This window comes from Medicago truncatula, chromosome 6 (genome assembly GCF_003473485.1).
Source record: "Medicago truncatula cultivar Jemalong A17 chromosome 6, MtrunA17r5.0-ANR, whole genome shotgun sequence".
Lineage (NCBI taxonomy): Eukaryota > Viridiplantae > Streptophyta > Magnoliopsida > Fabales > Fabaceae > Medicago > Medicago truncatula.
Window position 1 is genome coordinate 40,829,162 of NC_053047.1, and position 22,274 is coordinate 40,851,435.

Consider the following 22,274-nt stretch of genomic DNA (forward strand, 5'->3'; position numbering starts at 1 on the left):
CCTATGGCATTTTTTATGTGCAAGTCACCAAAGCGAAAGAATTTAGTACAGACAGAGATTGTGTAATATTGCAATAGATGATTAGAATTGTGAATGATAGTTTACCATTTTTTTTTTGTCCACAAAAGTTTATGAATAAATCATTAGTTTTATCCTCCAGAGATAAAGTAATGACTTATGTCACATTGGTCCTTTAAATATATATGCCATCATATTGGTCCCATGATTTCCAAATTAATTCTTCAAACAATACTACTGCAAAATTTATCATTGTTGTTACTTTAAACAACCATTTTGATGAAGTTCATGACCAATTAATTTGAAAAAAAGATCCACTGAATGATTATTATAGTGACACTTAATGTTTTAAGGAACTAATTTAGAGATTAAAAAACTTAAAAGATTAATGTTTTTATGAAAGTAATATGGACTTGTTAACTTGACATCGCACAAAACCAACATATAGTTTGCCTAATGCTTCCGTCAAATGAGCTGTGCTGCTGTGGTCCAGGATCTATTGCCAAGGTTGTTTCACAGAGTGAACCGAACAAAACGCCCAGCTTTAATGTTCTCGCCAATGGCAGCTATACTTTGCCTCACCAAGTCTTTCACTGAAACACTGTCATCCTTAATGAAAGGCTGCTTTATAAGAGCGAGATCTGGTAACCTCTTTGAGATTCTTCCCTCAACAATTTTCTCTGTTATGTTCTCGGGTTTCAAAGCAAGGTCTTCTCTCTGCAACTCAAGTTCTTTTTCCTTCGTCACAATGGTTTCAAGAATATCTTCAACAGATACAAACTGAACCTCTGGACAAGCAAGCAGCCACTTGCATTGCAAGATCATCAACCAACTCCTTAATTTTCTCACTTCTGCCGACAAAGTCGGTTTGACAGTTCACTTCAATTAGAACACCGATGTGTGAATAGTGAATGAGAGACCCTTTTTTCAGCAAGAACTTTCTTACAGTCCATCATCTCTGCACCTGTTTCTTCTTGCAGTTGCTTAACCAAAGAGGCTGAGACCACTACCGTTGATTTCCTGCAAAACAACATTGAGCAATTTAATATTTGCATCAAAGACATCCATTTTTTTCTAAACTTTTCTTGAGTACAACCTACACATGTGGCTACGTTCAGTTGTTGCATTTTCTAAAATTATTACCAATGTCGACATGCCAGCGTTAGTATCGTGTCAAATGACCGTGTTTGTGTGGGAGCTTTCATAGACTAACGGTCACATGTCATACACATTCACTGATTAGGTTATGTTTTGTCTATACCAAGAACAATTCAGATAATGTTTAACATATATATAAGCATGGAGGGAAGGTTCGGGTGAAAATATTCTAGAAGCTTAGCATCCAGATAAAGCTTGGCATAATTATGGAAATGTTATAATGGGAAAAACTACAACATGTTCTTTAACTTAATTTAAATTTTAAACAGATCCTTTTATCTTTTCTTGGTGTCAAATTAGTCTTCAAAAATATTTACAACACTGAACCAACTTTATTCTTAGCCGACTTCTGTTACAGTTTTTAGTACACAATCAATCAATGATCAGTACAACAAGGTCACAGTTTTAGATAAAAACAAAAAACTGTCGTAACCTTAGATGAAACCTTGATGAATTGAAGATGTAATGTACCTTTTAAAATGGTCAGCTAGACATTTGGTAACATACATAAAAAATGACGCTATTGTAAACAAAACTACCAACTTGACATGAAGAAATGACTAAATTAACACGAAAACAATATCAAGGACTTGTTTGAACCTTTAAATTAAGTTAAAGGACCCCTGTTGTAGTTTGTTCTTTTAGAATGTAGTTTTCCAGGAACTAATTACCAAAATTTCATAATTAAATAACTCAATAACAAGTAGGAATTCATAGAACCTATCCTTCCTTTGGAACTTGTAAGAACCATCCTTCCTTCGGCAGCTGCTTTGGATGCTTTCTTGTCTGCACACTCTAATTAAGCCCTTTTCCCTAAGGAGCTCCTGTGCTTTGATAATGTCACCTTCACTCCCTGATAGAGCATTTTTGCAGTCCATCATTCCAGCCCCCGTTTCATTCCGAAGTTACTTCACAAGTGCTGGTGATATAGTTGCTGCAATCCAAAGGGCGGCGGAACAGACATTTAACGATTAGAAATCTTATGTAAGAATTCAAAGATAGGTGAACAGGCTGGAAACCTAAGATAAACAGCCTAATGAAAACTTATAAGATAAGCACTTTACATATAAGTGCTGATGTATAAGCAATTTTTATAACAAAAGATAAAATGAAGTCATACTTATGCTATAAGCTATTTTCATAAGCTTTTCTAGACAGTTTATGGAAAAAAGCTGAAAACAACTTTTATGGACATGTCATGAGCTGTTTCCATAAACTCTTCCAAACAGTTTCACAAGTGCTTATATCAGTAGATAAGTTCAAATGCATCCTTGTTTATACATCTTTCAGAAATGAAATATGAAATAAATAAGATGAAATTGCAACCTTTGCTCAAGCCTTCATCTGACGCTGTAATTCCGGTTTGTCCATTAGAGTTAGATACGCTGTTGTTTGTTTTTTAATGCAATTGCAACTTCTTCACCTTCAACTTGTACTGCTACTGGTGTTTGTTCTGGCACTTCTTCAGTTGGAGGACTTTCAGGAGAGGGAACTTTATTCTTTTCTTCAGTTACATTTATCCATAGAAGATTCAAAGTTAAATAAAACTCCCTTCATAACAAAAGAAAAAAAAAATCATCCATCTGTTAAATAATCTAACTATTATGATGTCATTCAATTGCTTTGGTTGCATAAAGTTGATTGATTCGGATCGTGTAGAAATTGAACGGGGTACAATATCATACAATCTGTGGTTTATACATAACAAATTCTGAAAACTTGTGTCAATAGTGACGCTATAGTGCTATAGAGAGTGGAATTTGAACAAATTGCTATTGTTCAAAATTACGATATTTGGTTCAAAATGTTGTGAAATAGCCTCTATAGTGGCGCTATAAAACTATTGTGTAGCGGTAACAAATTGTTACTTTCGGCGATACAAGAATGACAACACTAATTCAGTCAAGCAAGCATGATTTAAAAATGAATTGAGCCTTTATTCAAGATTTTCTCAGAAGACAAATCACCGCTTTGTCCAGTCAAACTAGCAGCGATCTCATTGTTCTCTGGAACAGCTCCAGCATTGTCACCTATTTGAAATGCAAAGGAAATATTATTCGGTAAGTTAATCGGAAAAACCATGTATATGTGTGTTACTGCAAAAAAATATGATTGATTTTTGTCGTAATTTCGAAAGAAACAAAAAAATACATACAATCAGTATTTCCATATGTAAAATACTAATGAGATAAATTAGCAGAAAAAGTGTGAGATAGAAAACTAGAACCTTCTCCTTCTTGAGCATCTGGTGCACTTGAGGTATTCAATAATTGAATTTACAGCATCTAAGTCTTCTTCAGAAACCAAACTTTTGGCATCTGAATTTACAGTGTCCGTGTCGTATCGGATGTCCGTATCCGTGCTACCTTGTTTGCAACAGTTGTCGAGGAACCGACCAACCAGTGAGTCATTTTCGACATTGCTTGTTGCAATATCTGTCTGAATAGGTTCTTCAATAATTTAAATTACAGCATCTGAATCTTCTTCAGAAACCAAACTTTCAGCATCTGAATTTACAGTGTCCATGTCGTATCTGATGTTCGTATCCGTGCTACCTTGTTGGCAAAAGTTGTTGAGGAACCGACCAATGAATCGACAAATGATATGGAGGTTTGAGATTTTTTTCTGTTGAGATTCAGTAGAAACTTCATCTGCAACAGGTGAATCTGCTGCCTCCACGGATACTTCTCTTTCTGTGGCTGATATGGAGGTTCGAGATTTATTTCTGTGGATGACATGAATGCAGATCTCAGTGATAAAGTGTTCCTAAAATTGTTGTTGTCTATGAAACACAGACACAGAAATCGAAAACGACACGGAGATTACAACCTAACACAAATTTAAAACCCCCACCAAACGGCACATCCACACCGCAAATTATAAAATTCAGTATAAATTGAAAATCAAACAAACATAGTCTCACTTCTGCCAACAAAATCAAGGAAAAAAAATGAATGATATAAAGTTAGCAAGATTCTTTTGAATTATCTTCAGTACCTCTGCTTGCGGTTGACAACAGAGATTGTTTTTGCGGTTAACTTGTTATCACTTGTTGAATTTTTTGTGATCCATCTGTTGTTTCTTCTCGGTGTACTAGTTATGACTTGTGACATGAATGATTCTTGTTGTGGTTGTAGTTGTGTCCCATCTTCAATTGCCAAAATCTTACACTTCGGAGCCAAGGAATTTTCGTGATTTATCATTGGTAAGTTGAATTCTTGTAGGTCTTGTTTACATACCCAACGATACCCGCAACTCTTCACCTCCATACCCAAAGCTTGCCCCTTAAAAATGTCAAAACAGATATTTCCAAATTCATCCGAGGACTCTCGTGGGAAGTAGATTATCCATAGGTGACTTGATTTGGTCGTAACAAGACCTCCATTGAGAATGACTGGAACACTCATTTTGATAGGATGATTGAAACTCAGTTTCATATTGGCCCATGAAAAGCACTCTGGATGAGGTTCCATTGTAAATACTGCACAACATAGAAAGCCAATGATATTATTGTTATTGTCATGCATAATAGGCAATTTGTCTATTAGTATTGAATCACCCATGCTCTGATTGTTGATCCAACTCGGTATTTCACTTCCTGTAGTAACAATTTGAATCGTATCAAAATAGGCAGGGTAGGTTTGTCGGTTTGCCTTAATAAATTGTGTCATCCATGAAAATGTCATGCTACTGCAACACTCCCTATCACCCAGTTTTGGACAGTTGAAAACGATCAATCCTGTGATCCACCCAAACTTATGCTTGTTCTCACGATGATCCCGCCCAATAGTGGTAAGAGAAGGAAGTTGAGGAAAAGATTTCAAGAACTTGCAATGCTCCAAATTTAAATATACAAGTTTGGAAAGCTTCCTCAAGCTAGGTAGTGTCACAAAATCGTTTCCCCCTAAATTTAATTTTTCTAGTGAGTGTAAACATTCAATTGAATCGGGAACTTGATTTAGATGACAAAAGCTAATGTCAACTTTACGCAAACAATTTAAGCTATGCACGGATGGCAACAAATATGTGTTTCTCATGGGAGTAGGCAACATGATGCTTGAACTGCTAAACGCTTTGGAACAACCACATATATTTAGATCTTCAAGAGAGCTAAGACCGGATATGTTGTTGGGTATGCTTACTAGATTTACGCAACCTTCCAAATTCAAGTAAACAAGCTTTCTTAGAAGTCCAATAGATGGATCTAACTCAACAAGGTTCGCACATAATTCCAAATTTAACCACTCAAGATTCGGGAACTCTCCAAAATCTACTATCTTTTCTAGATTTCTGGAGTGTCTTAGATCCAATCTTCTCAAATTGGGAAGATACTGACATGAAAAAACAACAAAAATAGAACCATTACAAATTTGTTTATATTTCTAAGATAAACATTAATAATCAAATGTATAATACCTTCTTGTTCTTCCATAGTTGTTTGATGTCGCTATACATCAAGATCAACTCTACAAGATCACTGGGGTGAAAACTTGATGGCAAATACTTGAAAGGATAATAATTCCACTCAACATATCTTAATGTGTTTGAAAGACTCGATGGGCTACTTGGGATATTCGGACCCCACTTGATGATGAGTAATCTAAGATTACTCATTTTTGACAACTGTTCAACGTCCACCTCTTCAACATCATCATCATTCAAAACTATGGCTTCAACATGCCTTTCCTAAAGCATTGCAAAAAATAAAAGTAAAAATAAATTACTTTCGATATTTGTAGTTTTTATAAAAATGGAAACATTCTGTCAATAAAAAATTAAAATTAAAATATGTTTCTTTATTTCTAAATGGTAATTTTACCATTTTCTCCATCGTAACATTGTAGAGTTGTTTTTGGGACCACACCCTGCTCCACTTTCTTTGCTCTTTGCTTGAATTTTCTCGCACAATTTTTCTGCCTAGCTCAACCAATAAAGAATGCATTTCAATCACTGAATCACTATTAATGCTTATAAGTGATTTATCAATGAGAACTCTTAATCCAATATCAGCATGAAATCCACAATGATTTAGAACGTTTTTTACATATTTCTCTGATTCGCGGTTGAAAAAACAAGCAATATCAAGAAATATTTCTTTTTCCATATGATTTAGACCATCAAAACTTAACTGTAGCACATCCATGACATCGTTATCTGGCCTTTCTCTCAATCTAGCCAATGCACTCTTCCATTCAGTCACATTACGACCAAACAAAAATGAGCCCAATACTTTAATTGCTAGTGGAAGACCATTAGCATAACTCAGTATCTCAAAATCCAAATTTTGGTAACTACTCATAATAATTTTCTCATGTTTGAAAGCTTTTTGACAAAATAACTTGTGAGAATCGGTCCGATTCAAAAGTGGAACTTTGTAAACTACGTCCACTCCATACTCTTTCAATATATGCTCATCTCTAGAAATGATAATTATTCTACTACCTGCACCTAACCACTCACGATGCACAGCTATTTTTTCCGATTGTTCACCTTGATCCACATTATCAAGAATCACTAGGGTCTTTTCACGACTTAGCCTACGTCGTATCAAATCAGTTGCAATGTAACGATTGCATATTTGATGGTGTTTTATGTCGAGAGTTTGAAATAGAATTTGCTTTTGTGCATCCAAAGGACCATCACATAATCTATATATTTTGCTTACATCATCAATAAAACAATTTGCACTAAATCGATGAGATATTTGGTCATATAAAGTCATGGCAAGGGTTGTCTTCCCTATTCCTCCCATTCCACAAATTCCTATAGCATGAACACCATCAACTGAGTCCAAAAGCAAATGATTTTGTAATGCTTCTATAGGAGAATCAATCCCTACTAAATCTTTCGAAACACATGAAGAATTGCACTCCAATATATTCATTATCCTTTGAACAATCTTTTTAATCTCACCAACTTGTGGCCTGAAAGTTCAAAATGTTGTTCAATAAAATTATACCATCACGTACAAAAACCCAAAAAAAATGTTTAAACTCCAAATATTTGATTTTGAGACAAAAAAAAAAAAAAACTTTGAGTTTCTGTTCAGGACTCGTGCACCATCTCTTCAACTTATATTTTCTACGGAAAAAAAAAAAAAAAAAAAACTATAAATTTCTTACTTATCACATAGATCCCAACCAGAGATACTCCCCACTTGTTTTAGAGCTTCTCTCCATCTTGACACCATCTGAGAGTTTTGTTGGAATCTTTGTTCATGTTTGACAAAAGCTTTATCATAAATTCCACTTTGCTTTCGAACCTCAGAAGGATCAACATCATAAAAAACAGGAAGAACAAGTTTTTCGGATCCTTGGACACATTCCCAAATCTTCTCTATTTCTTGCAAACACCATGTTGAGAAAGCATAGTTTCTTGAGAAAACCGCAACATAAACCTGAGATCCTTCGATTGATTGAAGAAGTTCAGGTCCTATGGATTCACCTTTTTGAAGATTTCTGTTATCCCGAAATACAAGAATGCCTTTTGTTTCCAGGGCATCAAAAAGAAAATCAATGAAATTGTTGCGAGTGTCTTCACCTCGGAAGGTGACAAACACATCATAATAATATCTTTTTGAAGAAGTCACAAGAGCTGAAGATGAGTTGCTATTGCTAGCCATCTGAATAAGCTAAATGTTTAGCTGAGTTAATTGGACAACGTGAATGGATTGGAGTATAATCAAAACAAACATATATTATGAACAAACGAACTTTATGCGTCCATTTCGTGGCACCTTCTTTTCTTAATTGAATGAATATAACTTTAAGCGTTAATTCCTCTCCTACTTTTCATAATCGCTGCTCTTTACTTTTCATTTTTTATTATAAACGGTGCATTCCATTTAAACTTTATTGGGTAGTAAAAATAGCGCATAATTCATAAGATAGTTGATAGTTTATAGCTGATGATAGTTGATAAGATAATTTAAATTTCTTAATATAATATATCATTTATATTATATTATTAAATTAATTTTTATTCAACAAAATTTAGTTTCATATTTATTTCATTTAGAAGTTTATACTACATTATTTTTTTTATAGAAAATGTTAATTAGTGCTCCGAAGAGACAGGTTAAAGAAACAAAAATAGTTTGAATTTTGTGGAACTTATGTAATTAAATACTTAAAGTGTAAAAAAAAAAATTGTTTTCAATGCAAAAATTACCTTTTTATAAAAAAAAAAAAGCAAAACTTGTCATTTTTGTTTCCCTAACTAATGCCTCGGGGCACAGTTATAGCATGACCCACTCTTTTATTTCTTTTATTACAATAGTACTGCATTACTAGAAAGGCAATTAACCAAAGTTTCTAGATATGTTTTTTTTGTTACAGCGTTTCTATATATGTTTGATTTCGAACAATATATAGTTTACTACCTTTTATAAAGAAAAATGGTATTTAGTTATCATCAAAGGCATTTTAAAGGCAATTACTAAATGTCTAAAGAACAACTTTCATATTAATATTTTAAACGATAAACTTGAGACTTTTGAGATTTTGGGTGCTAAAGATAAACTCCCATGATTTCATGGCACCTTTTTTTCATAGTGGAATATCTCTGGAATTCACGGGTTGCCTATTGACACACAGCTTTCCCTATTGCCATATGGTCTTTTATTTATTTTCAGCGGGGTTTTGATGCCCTATTGACACATTATGAAAAAACTTTCTTTATGAGAACAAATTTGTTACATTCAAACAAAGGTTTTCTGTAAGCATTTTATTTTCGGCTCATACACACTACAGTAGATGTTTGATTATTCTTAGTAAAGTATGGCTGAGTTTATTACTTGTTAATTGTTATGAAGCAACAAATTAATGTGATGTTGGTGCATGATGAGAATGTTTAAAAATATATATAAATGAACATTTTAAACATTAATATTGATCTAATGACCGAAACAGATAATAAATTTCAATGTTCTTCGTACACATCAAGAGTTTGAGTCTAATCAAGAATTAGGATCCAAACTACAGATATCGAGAGTTAGGACTTAGGGCCGGATAGGTTGGATGGTAAGCTTTGATTATATTTTTTGGGTCATGTGCTAACAAGTGCTCTAAAAGTGTTGTTTAAGAAAGCTACAAAGGAAAAGTTTGTCTTCGAAATATAAGTATCTATGCAAAAGTTACTTCTTTTGATTTTTTAAACGAGCCATGCTATATCTTGCAAAGAGAGTTCTCATGAATTCCGTGAATACGGCGTTTTATACTTCTCTCTTATATGCTCTTAAAGTCCTCTAATATTTATAGCTAAAAAGAATAGATGATTAATTGTAAGGACCATAGGTAATAGAAAATCAAGAATTTATGCAAATTTCCATGGACACATACACCATCAATATTAAAGCTGATTTTTTTTTAAAAATAATTATAGTTCAATTTGCTGAACAGCTTCAAACATTTAAATTAGTAAGAACCACTGATTTCTTGGCATGTTTAGAAGCTTCAATTTCTTATGGTTTTTGCATATATTCCATAGCCAACCAATTCCACGATCTTTAAATTTCTAAGAACCATTTAAATTAGTAAGAACACATTTTTTTTTATGTTAACTCTAATTTCTAGAGAAAACTCTGTCTGATAGGGTTTAAATGTCGACCAGATAATAATGTGTGTGATAAAAATAGGGAGCTCGTATTAAACGACTCTCTCCCATCCACATTGATGTGGATAAAAGATAGAAGGGTGCTCCTATACCTTTTGTTTTCCAATTTAATCCTCGTAATAGACAAAAATTATACTCCTTTAATTTTATATATAAGAGAAATTTGAGTCAATAAAAGTTGATGTATCTAGTTTAAAATTTTAATCAATTACATCAACTTTTTTTACCCTAATTTTCTTTTATATATAAGCCCTGAGAAGTATAATATAGAATTGTATATTATTTTATAAGAAAGAATATTATTGTCTATTCAAAATATAAAACTATGCTCTTTTTCTTTTTACTTGAAGTCACAAATACACGCTCGTGATATTTCCCGAAGAATAATTCGGGACATATATAGCATTGCTCTGATAGATTTATTCTATTTCTTTCTTATTTTTCTCATTTACAAATCTTTCTCACCTCTTTCTTTCTTTACATCTTCTTCTTACAACAAAACACTATAATTAAACATAAAAACGAAACCACGTGATGATGACTAAGCATATGTTTGTTTTCACGTTCAAAGACCACCCCACATGCTACCAATGTGAATATAAATTTTGTTGCTTTCTTATTTCCCAAACCATCAAGTGGCCATAGAGCAAGAAGCCAAAAGGAAACACTGGTAAATGCACGTTTCACTTCTCCCCAAAAACATAAAAATATAGTAAACAAACAACTAAACTCATGTTATTAAACATATCAAACATAACAAAAGTTATTAAACATAACAAAAGGGGACCATAATGCATGTTTCCGTGGCCATAGAGTAAGAAGCCAAAAGGAAACACTTCTCCCAAAAAGCAAAGCACATGCACGTTCCACCCAAAAAGCTTAAAAAAAATAGTAACCAAACCACAAACAAACTAGAGTAGAACTTTTTTTGGTCGCGTAATTTTTTGACCATTCTCGTACTGTTGAAATCTTTTATATTTTGGATGCAAATTTCAGTTTTCATAAGAAGAAAGAGGTAGATATTTGAAATTAGAAATATCAAATACTCCTATATAGTAAAATAAAACTAGCAAAATAAAATTAGAAATATTTAAAATTAGAAATATTCACCTTCGCTTCTTGTGGTATGCTTTTGTTATGACCTATGGCGTTTTGTACCTGTAAGTGATCCAAGCAGAATCATTTGGTAAAGACATTGTGTGATATTGTAATTGTATAATAATAGATTATGATAGATAGAAAATCAAATTATTTTGGGTAATTCCTCTTTGATAATTGCGCACAACTTATGAATTAAATTATCTTGTATTAACAAATATTTGTTGTTAGTATGTTATGTTAGAAGTCAGGGTTTCAAGTTGGTGTCAAGGATGTATGACTATGAATCATAGTGATGTGTTGCCACTTTATTTACTGAAGTGATATTTTTATCATCAAATTACCCTTTTATTCATTGATTGTCAACCTATTAGTTTCTATCACTGATTTAGTCACAAAATTTTTACCAATTTTTATCTCCCCAAAAGTTTATGAATAAATAATTAGTTTTATGCTCCAAAGATCAAGTTATGACTTATGTCTCCATGATTTCCGAATTCATTCTTCAAACAATGCTACTACCAAATTTATCTTTTCTTGTTGTTACAAACCTCCATTTGGATGAACTTGATGGCAAATTGATTCTAAAAAAATCCACTGAATGATTTTTGTAGTGACACTTCATGTTTTGAGGAACTAATTTAGAGATTAAAAAACTTAAAAGATTAATGTTTCTATCAAAGTAAAATTGACCTGTTAACTTGTGATCGTACAAAACCCAACATATAGTTAGCATGAGAATGAAAAAGTGAACACATTGGTTTAATATATCCTTCGTTTACACTCTACCGTCAGATTCACTTACACTCTTTGAGATTCTTCCCCTCAACTATTTTCTCTCTTATGTTCCCGGGTTTCAAAGCAAGGTCTTCTCTCTACATCTCGAGTTCTTTTTCCTTCGTCGCAATGGTTTCAAGAATACCTTCAATAGATACAAACTGAACCTGTGGACAAGCAGCCTATTGCATTGAAAGATCAGCAACCAACTCCTTGAATCTATCACTTCTGTGCCAACAAAGTCGGTTTCACAGTTCACTTCAATCAGAACATAGATGCGTGCATCGTCAATGTATTTACCGATTCTTCCTTCAGCTGCTAGCCTACCGGATTTCTTGTCAGCTGATGAGAGACCCTTTGTTCTAAGGTATGATTGGGCCTTTTCAAGATCACCTTTAGTTTCGGCTAAGGCTTTCTTACAGTCCATAATCCCAGCACTTGTTTCTTGACTTAATTGTTGAAATAATGAGGCCGAAACCACTACTGTTGATTTCCTACAAAACAATATTGAAGAGTTTAAGACTTCTAAAAATATTTACAATGTTGAACCAACTTTATTCTTAGTCTACATATATTACAAATTTGTGTACAAAAAATCAATCAATGATATACTATAAAGAATGTTTCATCACTCAGTACCACAATTGGACTTTTGTTAGACAGCGAGGTCACAATCTTAGATAAAAACTATAAAAGATCATATTAATTCTGATGTAATTTAGATGTAATGTACCTTTTAACATGGCCAGATATAATTTTGGAAACATACATAGACGAAAAATGAAGTTTGGTCCAACATTGTTGAAGTTTTTAAACATAAAGGACTAATTTAATATGAAGAAATGACTTATTCGACACGAAAAAAAATACTATGGACCTGTTTGAAACTTTAAATTATGTTAAAGGACCCTTGGTGTAGTTTTGCCTTTTAGAAACTAAACACCAAAATTTTATAGTTCACTTTCAATTAAGTCGGTTTCATAGTTCAATTCAACTAGAACACTAATGCATGAATTGTGAATTTATGTACCGGTTTTTCCTTCGGCTGTTAGTCTTCTCGATTTCTTATCAGCAATTGGAGAATTTCAACAAATTCTCCAAAGAATGTATTCCATATTTCTTCTATATATCAGCCAACAGTAAGCAAACACAACATTTTTAGTTCCATAATGTATTCCCATCCTTTCATACTACTTTTCTGGAAAAAAAACTGCTAACATATCTTATTCACTAAGAAAAAAAATTACCACTACAAATTTGAATCATCCATATTGCTAAATCAATATAACCAAAACTAAGTTTTCGATCCAATTATCCAAGTCAATATAAATATGTCATAGCATCTGATTACTAGTTGCTTTCAAGATTAAAAAAGAACATTAAACCAACGACCATACTGTTAGCGGCCAACACTAGGGTGGGATTTAGTCCCACATCGGATAGATAGGATTCTTGAGAAGAGTTTATAAAGAGGAGGCACTCCTCATTGTAAAAGCTGGTTTTGTAAGGATGAGTTAGGAGCTGATTTTCGTTACATGGTATCAGAGCCTGTCGGGTCCATCGTTGGGCTTCCTGCATCTCCACGCTTTAGACCGGGCCTGAAGCGTGACGGGGTGTGTTAGCGGCCAACACTCGGGTGGGATTTAGTCCACATCGGATAGATAGGATTTTTGAGAAGAGTTTATAAAGAGGAGGCACTAAAAGCCGGTTTTGTAAGGATGAGTTAGGAGCTGATTTTCGTTACACATACTACCAAATGCCAAAATATATGAGGATAAAAGATGTCATTTTTTAAACATTTCTCCTTGTAATTACAATAAAGAATGATCAAGTTAAAGTAAGGTAGATATTCCATGAATGATAAATTGCTAGTTCGGTGAGCATTATTTCATACCTTATGTGTTATGCTATCACTACTCTTCAATTTCCAAAATCTTGCACTTCTGAACCAAGGAATTTTCATGATTCATCATTGTTAAGTTGAACTTTTGTAGGTCTTGTTTACATACCCAACTATACCTGCAGCTCTTCACCTCCATACCCACATCCTTAATAATTTCAACACAGGTAGGGACAAAAACAAGATGATCATCGGGCGACTGAAATTGAAACCTTCACTCGAGCCTTCTGTTTGTCCATTAGAATTAGATATCCGGTTTGTCTCGGATGCAATTGCAACCTCTTCAACTTGTACGGTGACAGGTATTTGTTCTTCTTGCACTTCTTCAGTGGCAGGACTTTCAGGAGAGGGAACTTGTTCAGTTTCTTCTGTTACATCTGTTAATAAAGGATCCAAAGTTAAAGAAAACTATAATGATGTCTTTCAATTTTGGTTGCATAAAATTGATTGATCCGGATCGTGTAGAAAATGAAAGGGGTACTAGATCATGCAATATGTGGTTTATATATAACAAATTCAGAAAACATGCAATCAATTTCAATTCATTAACCAAAATTCATTGAGGCAAGCATGACTTGAAAATTAATAAAGCATAACCTTTATTCACGCCTCCCTCAGGAGACAAATCATCACTTTGTCCACTCAAACTAGCATCAATCTCATTGTTATCTAGAACATCTTCAACATTGTCATCTACTTGAAACGGAAAGGAAATATTATTCGGAATATGACATACAATCAATAGTTCCATATTTAAATTATGAATGCCATAAATTAGCAGAAAAAGCGTGAGATAAAAAAAGAAAAACCTTCTGATTCTGTGATAACATGGCAAGGCTCAACTGCATCACTGTCTGTCTGTGTTGCAGCGGAATCATCTTCCTTTCCATTATCGATATGTGATTGTTGTTCATATTCGGCAACAATTTGATCAACTACATTTTCTGTTACACTTTCATCAGCCACTTCAACTGTAGAGGTTTGAGATTTATTTCTGTGGATGACATGAATGCAGATTTCAGTGATAAAGTGTTCCTTAAAATGTTGTCTATGGACTATGAGTCACAGACACCGGACACGGCACGGATACAACCTAGCTAACACAAATTTAAAACCCCCACCCCGTAAATCATAAAATTCAGTCTAAAAAATAATAATATAAAGTTAACAAAATTCTTTTGAATTATCTTCAGTACCTCTGCTAGCGGTTGACAACAAAGATTGTTTTTGCGGTCAACTTGTTATCACTTGTTGACATTTAAAAATTATAAATCTTATGTAAGAATTCAACGATATGTCCAAACTCCTTGTTCTACCCAGGGACAAGATATCCAATATGATAACATTGCATTGTCTCATTTTTTAAAATTAGTATTGGTGTCAACATGTCAATATATTTGTGTCGAGTTATATGTCCGTGTCAGTGTTTCATATAATTTACTCAAAAAAGAAAACTTATAAAAAATTCAAACTCAATTTATTTTTGAACAAGGAACTCAATTATTGAAATTAAAAAAAAAAACTTACTTTAAAAATCCAAACGTGTTAGGTTGAAACTCTTCGTGACCTTCTTGTGATCCATCTGTTGTTTCTTCCTTCTTCGAAGTAGTTATGACTTGTGAGATGAATGATTCTTGTTCTGGTTGTGGTTGTGTCTCGCCTTCAATTGCCATAATCTTACACTTTTGAGCAAAGGAATTTTCATGATTCATCATTGTGAAGTTCAACTTTCGTAGGTCTTGTTTACATACCCAACGATACCCGCAACTCTTCACCTCAAAACCCAAACCTTCACTCTCCTCGATACCCAATAATTTTATAATACTTATTTCCATTTTAAAATACATATTTCCATTTTCAGGATAGGAATCTCGGGGGATGTAGGCTATCCATAGGTGACTTGATTCGGTCGTAACAAGATCTCTATTGATACTTATGGGAATCCACATAATGCTGGAATTATCGAAAATCAGTAACATATTGGCTGACAACTGAGGCACCATGGTAAATACTGCACAACATACAAAGTAATGGCTCTGATTGTTATTATCATGCATAGCAGGAGATAGGTCTATTTGTATTGAATCACCCACACACTGATTGTTGATCCAACTTGGTATTTCACTTCCTGGAATAACAATTTGAGAGGTGGATTGTGGATTGGCCAGAATGAATTGTATCATCCATGAAAATGTCATGCTACTGCAACGTTCCCTCTCACCCAATTTTGAACAGTTGAAAATGACCAATCCTGAAATCCAGTCATCGTCATTCTCATCTCGTTCCCGCCCAATAGTGGTAGGGGAAGGAAGTTGAGGCAAAGATTCCAACAACTTGCAGTGTTCCAAATTTAAATATACAAGTTCGGAAAGCTTCCTCAGGCTAGGTAGTGTCACAAAATTGTTTCCCTTTAAATTTAATCTTTCTAGCCAATGTAAATCTTCAATTGCATCAGGAACTTGGCTTAGATTGCAAAAGCTAATGTCAACTCCACGCAAACAATCTAAGCTATGCAAGGATGGCAACAAATATGTGTGTCTTGTGGGAGATGGCAATGAATTGTTAAACACTTTGGAACAGCCATTCATATTTAGATATTCAAGAGAGCTAAGATCGAATATGTTGTTGGGTATGCTTACCAGATTTTCACAATCTTTTACATTCAAGCAAACAAGCTTTCTTAGAAGTCCAATAGATGGATCCAACTCCACAAGTTTTTTACATCCTCCCAAATTCAAGTAAACAAGCTTTCTTAGAAGTCCAATAGATGGATCCAACTCAACAAGGTTCTTACATAATTCCAAATCTAACCACTCAAGATTTGGGAACTCTCCAAAATCTATTATCTTTTCTAGATTTATTGAACCCATTAGATCCAATTTTCGCAAATTGCGAAGATACTGTGACATGATTAAACAATAAAAACAGAGACATTACTTTGATTATAAAAGAATTGTTTCGAATTTGTTTATATTTCTAAGATGATAAATATCAATAGGCTTAATAGCAGTTTTAGCCCCTAACTTTTCCAAAGTTGCGATTTTGGCCCTCTAAGAAAAAAACTACAAAACCGGACCCTAAGTTTTACATTTGTGGCAGTTTTGGCCCCTAAGGTCAATTTTGACTCGGTCTACGCTGACGTGGCACCCTAAGTGATGTGTCACGTGTTATTTTTTTGGCTTAAATATGCTTTTCATCCCTGTAATTATAGGCCGTTTGATTTTTCATCCCTGAACTTACTAATCCTTCCATTTTGCCCCTGTAATTACTAATCATTTGAAAGTTCGTCCCTCTTCCCGGATAATCACTGCCACGTCATCAAATTAGCAAAATGGCATGGGAATTGACAAAAATACCCCTGACTTATTTTTAAAATTCTGAAAATTGTTTTTATAAATTAAAAAATCTGAAAATAATTTTAAAAAATAAAAAAAATTCTAAAAATATTTTGAAAATAACTTTTTCGAAAAAAAATGAAATAATTTTTCACATAATTTTAAAAAATATATAATCAGATTTTTCGAAATTAATATTCTGATTTTTAAAAAAATCTTTAAAAAAAATCAGATTTTTTAATAATTTTCGAAATTATATATTCTGATTTTAAAAAAAATATATAATTTTCCTTTTTTTTTTCATATTTCAAAAAATATATTTTTTAAAATTATATAATCGTAAATTTTTTCGAAATTATTATTATGATTTTTAAAAAAATCAGATTTTTTAATAATTTTCGAAATTATATATTCAGATTTTAAAAAATTATATAATTTTATATTTTTTTCATATTTCAAAAAATTAAATTTTTTTTTATTTTTTAAAATTCTGAAAATTGTTTTTATAAATGAAAAAATAAAAAATTTCTAAAAAAATATAATTTTTTAAAATCTGAATATATAATTTCGAAAATTATTAATAAATCTGATTTTTTAAAAAAACATAATATTAATTTCGAAAAAATCTGATTATATATTTTTTAAAATTATGTGAAAAATTATTTTATTTTTTTCAAAAATTTCAGATTATATATTTTTAAAATTATATAATAAAAAAATTCGGTAAATTATTTAAATTATAAGTTAGGGGTATTTTTGTCAATTCCCATGCCATTTTGCTAATATTACAATATATAATTTTCTATTTTTTTCATATTTCAAAAAATTATATTTTTTTAGAATTTTTTTGTTTTTTAAAATTATTTTCAGATTTTTTTAATTTATAAAAACAATTTTTAGAATTTTAAAAATAAGCCAGGGGTATTTTTGTCAATTCCCATGCCATTTTTGCTAATTTGATGACGTGGCAGTGGTTAACCGGGAAGAGGTACGAATATTCAAATGATTAACTTTTACAGGGGCAAAATGGGAGGATTAGTAAGTTCAGGGATGAAAAATCAAACGGCCTATAATTGCAGGGATGAAAAGCATATTTAAGCCTATTTTTTTTTACCAAAAATTGGTCTTGGGGGGCCAAAACTGCTACAGTTGCAAAACTTAGGGGACAGTTTTGTAGTTTTTTTTTAGGGAGCCAAAATCGTAACTTCGTAAAAGTTAGGGGGTGAAAACTGCTATTAAGCCATATAAATAATAAGAGAATTTATAGTACCTTCTTGTTTTTCCATAGTTGTTTAATGTTGCTACACCACAAGATCAATTCTACAAGTTCATTGGGGTGAAAACTTGTTGGCAAATACTTGAAAGGATATTCATGCCAATCAACATATCTTAATTCGTTTGAAAGAAAATTTGAGCCTCCTGAGATATTCCAATTGCACTTGATGATGAGAAGTCTAAGATTACTCATTTTTGATAAGTGTTCAACATCCACCTCTTCATTACGTTTCAAAAGTATGGCTTCAACATTCTTTTCCTAAAGCATTGCAAAACATATAAGAAAAAATAAATTACTTTCAATATTTATAGTTTTTATAAAAATGGAAATATATTTTTTTTTTATTTCTAAGCAACTACTTACCATATTCTCCATCTTAACATCGTAGAGTTGTTTTGCAGACCACAACCTGCTCCATTTTCTTGGCTCTTTGCTTGAAGTTTTTTGCACAATTTTTCTGCCTAGCTCTTTCAACAAAGAATGCATTTCAATATTTTGACCATTAATGCTTATAAGTGATTTATCAATGAGAACTCTTATTCCAATATCAGCATTAAATCCACAACAATTTAGAATGTTTTTAACATATTCCATGTCCAGACAATTGAAAAGACAAGCAATATCAAGAAATATTTGTTTTTCCGTCTTCTCTAACCCATCAAAACTTAATTGCAGCACATCCATGACATCTTTATTTGGACTTTCTCTCAATTTAGCCAATGCACTCTTCCATTCAGTCACATTACGACCGAACAAAAATGAGCCCAATACTTTAATTGCAAGTGGTAGACCACTAGCATAATTCAATATCTTATTTGCCAAATTTTGATAATTACTCATAATAATTTTCTCAGCTTTGAAAGCTTTTCGACAAAATAACTTATGAGATTCGGTCCAATTCAAAAGTTGAACTTTGTAAACTACGTCCACTTCATACTCTTTCAATATATGTTCATCTCTAGAAATGATAATAATTCTACTACCCGCACCTAAACATTCACGATGCACACCTATTTTTTCCAATTGTTCAACTTGATCCACATTATCAAAAATCAGAAGAGCCTTTTCACGACGTAGCCTACGTTGTATCAAATCAATTGCACTGTAACGATTGCATATTTGATGGTGTTCTATGCCGAGAGTTTGATGTAGGATTTGCTTTTGTGCATCAATTGGGCCATCATATAATCTATAAATTTTGCTTACATCATCAATGAAACAGGATGCACTAAATCGATGAGAGATTTGGCCATATAAATTCATAGCAAGGGTTGTCTTCCCTATTCCTCCCATTCCACAAATTCTTATAGCACGAACACCATCAACCAAGTCCAAAACCAAATGATTTTTTAATGCTTCTATAGGAGAATCAATCCCAACTAAATCTTTTGAAACACATGAAGATTTGCACTCCAATATATTCATTATCTTTTGAACAATCTTTTTAATCTCTCCAGCTTGTGGCCTGAAAGTTCCAAAAGTTGTTCAAAAACATTATATCATCATGTAAAAAACAAAAAAAAAATATATAATAAATAGTTTGAACTCCAAATATTTGTTCTAGAGGCAAATAAAAAACACTCTGAGTTTCTGTCCTGGACTCGTGCACCATCTCTTCACCTTATATTTACTACAAAAAAAACACTATAAATTACTTACTTATCACATAGATCCCAACCAGATATACTCCCCACTTGTTTTAGAGCTTCCCTCCATCTTGACACCATCTCAAAGCCTTGTTGGAATCTTTTTTCATGCTTGACAAAGGCTTCACAATAAATACCACTTTGCTTTCGAACCTCAGAAGGATCAACATCATAGAAAACAGGAATAACATGTTTTTTGGATCCCTTAACGCATTCACATATCTTCTCTAATTCTTTTAAGCACCATGTTGAGGAAGCATAGTTCCTTGAAAAGACGACAACGAAAACCTGAAATCCTTTGATTGCTCGAAGAAGCTCGGGTTCTAAGGATTCACCCTGTTGAAGATTAGTGTCATCTCGAAATGCAAAAATGCCTTTTGTTTCAAGGGCATCAAAAAGAAAATCAGTGAAATTGTTCCGAGTGTCTTCACCTCTAAAGGTGATAAACACATCGTAATAATTTCTTCTTGAAGAAGTCACAAGAGCTGAAGACGAGTTGCTGCTGCTAGCCATCTGAATATACAAGTGTTTAGAGGATTGGATATGGCAACGTGAATCTTTTTTTGGTTACAATATGGTAACGTGAATCTATCACTTGAAAAGAAGCATATATTAATATTATGAACAATGAACTTGAAACGTTTATTTCGTGGCACTTTCTTTGAAATTTGAAAGGTAATTTACTAGTGTTACTGTATATGGCAGAGTTCACGGGGTTGGTTCTTTTCAATAATGGAGCTCACGGGTTGGTTACTTCTTCACAGCTTCCACATGGGCCATATATACGGTGCTTTAGTCACTTCCAGTTCCAGGATGCAGTGTTGATGCCCCACTTCAATGTACGAAAATCTTAAAGCTGAAAAAGTATTTATATTTCTCTCCTTTTAAGAGCGTTAACAAAGCTTTTACCTATGAATTTCGAGATCTGTTTTTTTAACTATCAGAGTTGTGATAGTTTTACAATTCACCTACAAATATATCTTATGGCATACGTGTTAAGGATTCTACAATAAATTAACACAATTTATATTTCCTATATATAATTTTCAATATGTATCCTTATGACGTTATGTTAAAAATTGACACAATTTTTAATATATAATTTACACTTTTGGAATAGTAATATGTGTCATTATGGCACATATTAGAGGAAGTCTGACCACAAATTAATTTTATAATTTTAAAAAGAAAAAACCAAAAAAAAAAATCTTACCCTAAGAATCAGAAGATTAACAACTATATTCCCTCTTTTTTATATTTTAAACCATCTCTCTCATTTTTCATAGATGGTAGAGATTTTAATGATGGAAATGTGACTTGAGATAATCCATCATCAGCATACAACAAGAATGGCTATCCTTTATATTTTAAAGCATATCTCTCCATTTGTGATTAAAAAGAACATACATACAATACACAAAAATCATAAATATTGTAAGTTGGTGATGAATTTATCAAAACACATAAATTATAGGTGTTGCACCTCATGCCACCATTTTTATTTATACAAAATATATTCACATAACTTTTTTTACAAAAAAAAATAAAATTCATTTCATGTATGATATCAGTCTCAATACAGGATAACATATGATCATGAATTTGAAATATTGCTAATAAACGAGTTACATTATTTGTTTGTCTCCAAATATTATTTATTTTGAAATACTAAGTGATTCTTTACAAACATTTTGAATTGCTCCAAACATGGAATTAGTACTAAGCCACTTTATCGCTTCCTTTAAGCATAGAGCAAAGAAAGAAGAAAAACAATGCAAATGAAGATTGGTTTTTGAAGTTTTGAGTGTAAAAATATAATCTTTTTGGTGAAAGTGGAAATGGGTTGTGTCGCCTTCACAAACAAATATGAAACTTTCTTATTTTTCAGGATTAGTTCATCCTGTGTCGCCTTCAAAAACATATGAAGAATATCAATAACAGTATTGCATAAATACACAAACCACGTTACATTCATCAAGCATAATCACATCTTCAAATTATGAGTGAATATGCACAATGACTACATTGTAGATAAATGTCTACAAGAAAACTAATACTACTGAATTTTACTGCAACAAAGATCGTCAATAAATTAATCTATGTGAAAAATTCTAGGAGCCTATGGTATTCAAGAACTTCCACTTAAGTGTACCAAGGGAATTTAAATTCCTAAATGCTGATTTCAATGATAAAGTGTTCCTTAAAATGTTATCTATGAAGTACCAACACAGACATTGGACTTGGCATGGACACTAACACGTCGAAACCAATAAATAATTTGAAAATAATAATATAACTCAATGTAATCATATGTGTTGGTGCCAGACACCGACGCGTGTCCAACACCAGGACAGGCTTAATCCGAAAAGTGTGTGTGCTTCGTATGTTGTTATTCACTCCCAAAACATTATCGGTTACTTCTTTATCAATTCATTCCTGCATGATGTATTAAA

The 22,274-nt window shown here is 32.6% G+C and overlaps 2 protein-coding genes across 7 annotated transcripts; both read right to left on the reverse strand.

Annotated features, from left to right (window-relative positions):
- Positions 1–369: 369 nt before the first annotated feature.
- LOC25496938 (disease resistance protein RUN1) lies at positions 370–7,958 on the reverse strand. The gene is made up of 8 exons (XM_024785575.2): positions 7,299–7,958; positions 5,996–7,100; positions 5,593–5,862; positions 4,174–5,507; positions 3,404–3,901; positions 2,503–3,206; positions 1,897–2,110; positions 370–1,038 (listed from the first exon to the last, which is right to left on the reverse strand). The coding sequence occupies exons 1-5, from the start codon at positions 7,796–7,798 to the stop codon at positions 3,637–3,639; spliced, it is 3,474 nt and encodes a 1,157-aa protein (XP_024641343.1). The 5' UTR covers positions 7,799–7,958; the 3' UTR covers positions 370–1,038; positions 1,897–2,110; positions 2,503–3,206; positions 3,404–3,636.
- Positions 7,959–12,019: 4,061 nt separating this feature from the next.
- Positions 12,020–20,646, reverse strand: LOC11436783 (disease resistance protein RUN1). Of its 6 annotated transcripts, none has more exons than XM_039826717.1 (9): positions 19,835–20,583; positions 18,539–19,640; positions 18,170–18,433; positions 15,092–16,464; positions 14,374–14,558; positions 14,162–14,257; positions 13,559–13,941; positions 12,695–12,783; positions 12,020–12,158 (listed from the first exon to the last, which is right to left on the reverse strand). In XM_039826717.1, exons 1-7 carry the CDS (start codon positions 20,332–20,334, stop codon positions 13,694–13,696), a joined length of 3,768 nt encoding a protein of 1,255 aa, XP_039682651.1. In that variant the 5' UTR covers positions 20,335–20,583; the 3' UTR covers positions 12,020–12,158; positions 12,695–12,783; positions 13,559–13,693. The 6 variants fall into 6 exon arrangements, with proteins under 6 accessions (XP_039682651.1, XP_024641341.1, XP_024641340.1 ...); XM_024785573.2 differs by having other exon boundaries at positions 12,695–12,786; XM_024785572.2 differs by having other exon boundaries at positions 12,695–12,862.
- Between the last annotated feature and the right edge of the window lie 1,628 nt (positions 20,647–22,274).